General features: G+C 35.9%; 1 protein-coding gene across 8 annotated transcripts; it reads left to right on the forward strand.

The window, feature by feature from the left end:
• The first annotated feature begins 462 nt into the window (after positions 1-462).
• LOC140966914 (probable LRR receptor-like serine/threonine-protein kinase At5g10290) lies at positions 463-7,278 on the forward strand. 8 transcript variants are annotated; one of them, XM_073427210.1, is made up of 12 exons: positions 463-607; positions 1,543-1,629; positions 3,053-3,182; positions 3,345-3,416; positions 3,821-3,964; positions 4,043-4,114; positions 4,265-4,330; positions 4,431-4,495; positions 4,649-4,795; positions 5,011-5,352; positions 6,083-6,477; positions 6,709-7,278. In XM_073427210.1, the coding sequence occupies exons 2-12, from the start codon at positions 1,563-1,565 to the stop codon at positions 7,021-7,023; spliced, it is 1,815 nt and encodes a 604-aa protein (XP_073283311.1). In that variant the 5' UTR covers positions 463-607; positions 1,543-1,562; the 3' UTR covers positions 7,024-7,278. The 8 variants fall into 8 exon arrangements, with proteins under 8 accessions (XP_073283311.1, XP_073283319.1, XP_073283317.1 ...); XM_073427218.1 differs by having other exon boundaries at positions 486-607; positions 1,550-1,629; XM_073427216.1 differs by having other exon boundaries at positions 541-694; positions 1,550-1,629.
• Positions 7,279-7,501: the final 223 nt, after the last annotated feature.

Raw genomic sequence — 7,501 nt, forward strand, 5'->3', positions numbered from 1 at the left:
CAACCTGAAACCCGTCTAACCTGCCACGAACCCGAACCCGAAAAACCCAACCCGAACCTGATTTTTTCGTGTTGGGTCGTGTCAGATTGACGGGTCGTGTTGCATTTTGCCACTCCTATATTTTGATGATAGGTATATTACTTACTATGTAGTTGGTGAGACATAATAATAAGTATAATTTATATTTATGAATTAACTAAAATATAATAATATTAATTATAAAAAGATAAAATTATAAATTCATAATTTTAAACTAATTGAAAATGAGTTGAAAAAAAATAATATTAAAGTCTCAAGTTAGAACTCCGGGAAAGAGGGAAGGCAACGTTTGGATGCAACAACGAATTTTTTTTGGACTTTTGATCTTCCTGCCATAATCACGAGGATGGAAGCCTTATTTTCATCATCATCTTCTTCTTCTTTGTTTTTTTTTTCTCCATTATATAATCCCAATATTCGCGAGGAAAATGCGAGTCTCAGGTCCCACCACATGTTTTCCTTTATCTTTATTGTTTTTTCTTTTGAGAAGGAAAGTGGTCTGGTGTCTGTCTTGGTACTGGTGTTTCACCCGCTAACTGGCATAAGAGGTGGGTCGTGGTCAAAAAAGGTAAATACAAAAAGTATCATTTTGAGAAGTCTCAGATTTGATTCAAGTACCTAGTAAAACTTCTTTCCTTTCAATTCTCTTCGGTGAGTGGTAATACCCATTTCTGATCATTTGTTCAGTTGCTCTTCTCGCTGCATATTTAGATTTTTTTTTTCTTTTGCTGGGAATTTTTTATGCACGGATTTTACACAAGCATGCATCTTTCTGCTTGGAAATCTTGGGATATTTTTTCTCAAGTTTGTTTCTTGGGAGAATTTTTGTCTGTGTTGTGTTTTTTTATATGATTATTGTTCATGATGAGGTGGGATCTGGGATTATTTCTTGTTCTCTCTGATTACAATGAATTTTTCTGCTTTATGTGAGGAAAGAGTTGATTTTTCCGTTTGATAGTAATTGGTGTCACAAAAGGGTTGAGGCGAGTGCATAAATGATACTTGAGGATTATTATAGCAGTAAGATATTTAAATTATTAACTGAGAAAAGGGTTCCGAGTTCGATGTATTATTTATAAGTAGAGGAAGAAAATCTGGTAGTTGATTGTTTTATTTGTGGTCATCCAGCAGCTAATTATTGCAATTTGCTAAGATGATGAAGTGACGTGAAACATTTTTTTTATAATTATGTTTGTTTGATGAATGTTGAAGTAGGTATGTCATTATTAATATAAATGGACAAATTAGTGCACTGCACAGACGAATCATTTTATTATCGGTAGTTTGTGAGGTAATTAGCTTGATTATAGATTTGATTTTGAAATCTTCTAGTTGCAATGTAAAGGATCTTCCAGTAACACGCAACAAAATATTTCCAGTTTTCAATTCCTTTCTGCTTTTCTTTGTTGGTGCCATTTGCCCCTTTGAATTTGATACTTTCTTGCATCTGTAACAGTCTTTTTCTGGATGCTCATACCTATATATGCAGCGATTATCTGTGAGTTGATAGGGTGATATCGGAGATGGACCTGATTATTGGAGTTTTAATGCTGGCAAGCTTGTTTTCTTTTGTCTCCCCTGATGCACAAGGTATTGTTCTTATGACATATTCCAAGCTTTGGACAATGGGTTGTGTCAAGCTATCATGCTGATATCCAGCGTTTTGTTATTGTGGATTTCTACTTCTTTGTAGAAATTTGAACGTGAGGCACTTTTCGTCACCGATTGCACAGAGAGGACAAAAAACGGGCATTTTATCTGTGTTTATGCACATGCATTTCTACTTGGTTTTTTTTGGTTTTGGGTGTAGGGGATTTGCGAAGGTTAACTAGGATACGTCATTCATTTTTTGTTTTCTCATAACTACATACTCTTCTTTAACTACAAGTTGTTTATTCATCACAAACTCAAGCTAACTTTTTAAAATGAGGGGAGAAACTAATCTGATTCTTTACTCAGGGTGGATTTATTTTTTGGTAAATGATTTGTTGTTTCTTTTAAATAGAGAAAAATGATGATTAGCATTACAAGAGAAGTAATAAGTTACCATACATATAATGATCGGAACTGATGTGAAGAATTGGTCTTATACACGGGTGTTTCTCATCTGAGAGTTACGGTGGGATCATGTTTTTCCTTTCCACCAGCCTTAGCTGAGTACCAAATGAATCACCATTTACCTCATTCAAAGGATGCTTGTTGAACCACCACAGTTGGAAAATCAAAATGTTTCATTGACCCACGTGCCATGCTTTTTAACAGAGTATACCACTTCGGTCGTTCGTTGTGTTCATCTTGCTATGTATTTTGGGAGGATAGATAATTTATTCAAAAATTTGTCACGTAAATTTCTTCTGTGTCTTTTTACGTTCTAGAGGAAGTACAATTGTGAAGATGAGAATAGTAAGTTATTGTATATCTGCAGCCTCTTTTATCTTTCAATGGGAATTTATTCAAAATTCTGACTATATCTAATAGACATTCATCCTGTAAAAACGGTTGGTTGTCATATCTGATGCCGAACAGAATTTGAATGAAATGGTTGACCAACTACTACCATGTATAGCCATGGAATATCCCTTTTGAGCAATTGCTTTAATAGCTCAATTTTGTGTTGTGGTTGATGGGGTTCTGAGGCAACTCTTGGCTTTAACCGGATTGTGGGTCTTGGACAGATGGGTTCCATAATTTCGGTTCAAAACCACTTAGCAGTAATTGTTTAATGTAATTGTTTAATGGTTTATATTTGTTCTTTCCAAGATGTCTTTTCTCTATTGGATATGAATAGTTATCATTGCAATGATAGCAATAACAATAACAAGATGATGGAACGATGATCATGAAATTAAGATGTTTTCAATGAGAAACTTGTAAATTTTAATGAGGAATATTTGACATGATGTACCGAGTTTCTCCACACACTTCTTGTTAGCATGATGAGTTCAATATAACCATCTGGTTAGATGTGTGTTACAGTTGAGGAAATAACTCAGGTTCTTGGGTACTTTCACAGGAGATGCTCTGATTGCTTTGAAAGATGGGCTTAATGCTTCCAGTGGTCAGCTCAAGGATTGGAATCCGAATCTAGTAAATCCTTGCACTTGGTCCAAAGTTATATGTGACGATAACATTGTAACGACGGTGTAAGAAATGTTGTAACATCTATTTATGTTCTTTAAAACTTTATATTTGATTGTTGTCTGACTTTTGTTTGAATAATATTTAGTTGATGCTTATATTTTAGAAGTATGTTTGCTTTAGAATTTTTATTAAGTTAGAAGTATCACATGTTTTATTTCTATCAGGACGTTATCAAACATGGGATTTACTGGAACCTTGTCACCAAAAATAGAGATTCTGAAAATGCTCACGACACTGTGAGTATTGCTACTTGCAGCTGTACAATCAGTGTTTGATTTATGTGTGAATGAACAGTTGTCTTTTTCGATAAACACAAATTATTAAATGCACAATGAAAGGATTTCAATGTCTGTTGTATTTGGTGGGCATTTCTGTCAACTCAACAACATTACAAGATGTGGTGTACTATAGCGTATATAAAATTTGATACATAATCCTTTAGAACATTTGTAGTACACATTAGCAATTGTTGAAAGACATCATTGCTCACTAGTTTGCTCGATTGTTAATTTCATTTCTGAAATAGCTGTCTTAAGCTTCAACAAATATTTGGAAACTCAGTGTTTTCCCTTGCACTTGAGATGCTGTGTTGCCACAGTATGAGAATTCGGTTGATGTGAATTATCACTCTTTGCTTCAGCCAACTGCAAGGAAATGGCATAACTGGAAAGATACCTGAGGAGTACGGAAATTTGACAAGCTTGACAATGTTGGATCTGGAAAATAATCGTTTAACAGGAGAAATACCATCTTCCTTGGGCAATCTGAAAAAACTTACATTTTTGTAAGCATGCCACTCTTTCAGCAATTCCATTTTATTTTTTATGTTACTGAATTGAGATGTGCTTTTGTTCCTAAACAGGGTGTTGAGTCAAAACAATCTCTCTGGAACAATTCCCGAATCACTTTCTGATCTTACAAACTTGGTTACCGTGTAAGTATGCATCTTATGTGATACAGTCTGTGATGGATAAAATGATCTTGAGGTTTCAGGCTTTAAGCTCCTCAGCTGAAGTTTAGTGTAAGAAAATGTTTTAAAAAATAACTATTCAGGTTATTTGCACTGATGAACCTTCTTTTGCAGCCAGCTCGCATCAAATAATCTTAGTGGGAAAATTCCTGAAAATTTATTTCGGATTTCCCAGTACAAGTATGGATTCTCCTCCTACACACACACGACATTCCCCTATGCACGCTGACACACACCTCAATAACACTTTCATCAGTTAGACTAAAGTTTCGTTTTTCAGTTTTACGGGGAACAACTTGAATTGTGGCATTAATTTTGCCCATCTCTGTGCTCATGGAAGTGAAGGTACGTGAATTGTATATCCCCCTCAAGCTAGTAATATGGGGTTAGGTTGTTAATCTTTGTGCTCATGGAAGTGAAGGCTGAAATGTCTCCCGTTAATATTTAACATTTGAAGGGTCAAGTAGAAAATAAAATGTCTTTATTTCTGTCTGGCAGGTGGTTCAAGTAAATCAAAGACTGGTATAATAGTGGGGATTATGGTTCCGCTCTTGGTGATTGTTATTCTTGGAGGTTTGCTCCTATTGTTTCTGTGGAAGAGTAGGCGTAAAGGCCATAGGCGAGAAGTTTTCGTTGATGTTGCAGGTTTGTTCTGATTATGGTTAAATATGAGCACTGCGAAACAGCGTTTTATATTTTTTTTAACTAGTTTCCCTTGTACTTTTTATTGTTGTATTTTTAAATTTCATGAACAGCTGTATGCACCATCTTCCAACCCAATTGATTAGAATGCGGAAACTTCAAGATTGAGATTTTAGTTCTGTTGTTTAGTTCTTGATAATTTAAGATGTATGCATCAGGTGAAGTTGACCGAAGAATTGAATTTGGTCAATTGAAGAGATTTTCTTGGAGAGAATTGCAGCTTGCTACGGATAGTTTCAGTGAGAAAAATGTCCTTGGACAGGGAGGTTTTGGAAAGGTTTATAAAGGAGTGCTTGCCGACAACACCAAAGTTGCGGTTAAACGTTTGACTGATTTTGAGAGTCCTGGAGGGGATACAGCGTTCCAGCGTGAAGTCGAGATGATAAGTGTGGCTGTTCACAGAAATCTTTTACGACTGATAGGCTTTTGCACCACCCCAACTGAGCGCCTTTTGGTCTACCCGTTTATGCAAAACCTGAGTGTTGCCTCTCGTCTACGAGGTATTATTTTATTTGATTTGATACCAAGCTAAGAGTGATATTCATTGGTATAGATTGTACATCATCTAGTTTTCATAATCACCTGTAATTACGTTTGTGTAATCAAGAGACTCGACTTTGAAATTGATGACACAGTCTGCATCTTTGTTTTTATGTCAATGGCTCTAGACATGTTTTGAATGCTTTTTATTTTTTCTTTTAAAAAAGGTTTTGACATGCTGATAGTTGATCATAGAGGCGGTGCAGAGAAAATAATCTGTATAAATTGTCATGGCAGTAAAGATAAATGGAAAAAAGGGGTTGGGGGACAAAGTTAGCAAAGTTTGAGGTGTTTTATGAAGCGGGATTTTGTACCTGTAATTCAAATCAAACCTTGTGAAATGAAATATTTTTTGATACACTCCCTTATCCATCATATAATTTGATGGTAGAACTTTGATGATGTAGAAAGAGAGGAGAAAACAATGGGGACGGGAACAACAGAGAAAACATAAGGTGGGAATAGGGGAGAAAAGGAAAGATGGAAGCAAGAAATTTATAATAAAATCTTAGTCAGATTCTATTCTCTAAACGTGATACAAAAGCTACAATTTAGTCTTGTTACATCAATTGAAAAAGAAGATATCTTAATAGTAATATATTAGACGAGCCAACTTAACTTGCAGTCTTATGCTTATTTGTAGAACAGCAATATTCATAATATTGTAGATTGTTTGGGATCTCTAAACAGATCTTAAACCTGGGGAGCCTGTCTTGGATTGGCCTACTCGAAAACGGGTGGCACTAGGAACTGCGCGTGGATTAGAGTACCTCCACGAACACTGCAATCCTAAAATCATTCATAGGGATGTTAAAGCAGCCAATGTGTTGCTGGATGAAGATTTTGAAGCTGTTGTTGGTGATTTTGGCTTGGCAAAATTGGTCGATGTCAGAAGAACGAATGTTACAACTCAGGTTCGTGGCACAATGGGCCACATAGCTCCTGAATACTTGTCCACGGGGAAATCATCAGAAAAGACCGATGTTTTTGGCTACGGGATAATGCTTTTAGAGCTCGTCACTGGCCAACGAGCTATAGACTTCTCGCGCTTGGAAGAAGAAGATGATGTCTTACTGCTTGACCATGTAAGGCACCAACATATAAGTTTTATACTATATATAACCCATATATTGTGCATGGTCTTGTTTTGAATTTCCAATCGTCACCATTAATGCCTTTTAACTCAAAATATTCATAACTTTTATACTTGTATGTTTTGCTTTCCATCTGTTCAGTAGAACATGCTAGATCTTTTCTTTCTGTATATTTATTACCAATCCCCTTTTAAACCACCCTCCATGTTATTCCCCTCGTAGGTGAAGAAACTTCAGTTAGAAAGAAGACTGGATGGCATTGTCGACTGCAACTTGGACCAAAACCACAACATTCATGAAGTGGAGATGATGATTCAGGTGGCATTGCTATGTACTCAATCCTCACCGGAAGACCGCCCAGCAATGTCTGAGGTTGTTCGAATGCTTGAAGGAGAAGGGCTCGCGGAGAGGTGGGAAGAATGGCAGCACGTTGAAGTCTCGAGGAGGCAAGAATACGAGAGGTTGCACAGGAGATTTGACTGGGGAGAAGATTCCATTTACAACCAAGACGCCGTTGAATTGTCCGGTGGGCGATAAAGTGATACGAACCAGCGTCGAAATGTTGTGAGCACATATATAAATATCATAGCTTTGTTATAATGGCTCCCTTATTTCTTCCAATTTGAAGGTGGGGGAATGAATGGGTTTTGTCAAGTGCCCATCCTCAAGGTTTTCTTTTTATATAAATAACCTTCATGTTGTACGAGGTTCTGTGTTCTGTTCGAAGTTACTGACTTGTCACTATTTTCACCCCAAGATTTTTGGCAATTGTGAATGACTTTTCTCTTGGAATTTTAGAGATTAATTAGACGACTAGTTTATTTCAATAATATAATATAAAATATTGGTTGATTAGATGACTAGTTTTTTGCCCAATTGAAATTTTAATTGAGTAGGTTTTTTGTGAGACAATCTCACGGATCTTGATTTTTATTCGTGAGACGGATCAATCATTAAAATATAAATTAATTTTTTTTATAAGTGACCCAAATAAAATATAGGCTTATAAATTTTA

Source organism: Primulina huaijiensis, unplaced genomic scaffold (assembly GCF_012295235.1).
Source record: "Primulina huaijiensis isolate GDHJ02 unplaced genomic scaffold, ASM1229523v2 scaffold208242, whole genome shotgun sequence".
Classification (NCBI taxonomy): Eukaryota; Viridiplantae; Streptophyta; class Magnoliopsida; order Lamiales; family Gesneriaceae; genus Primulina; species Primulina huaijiensis.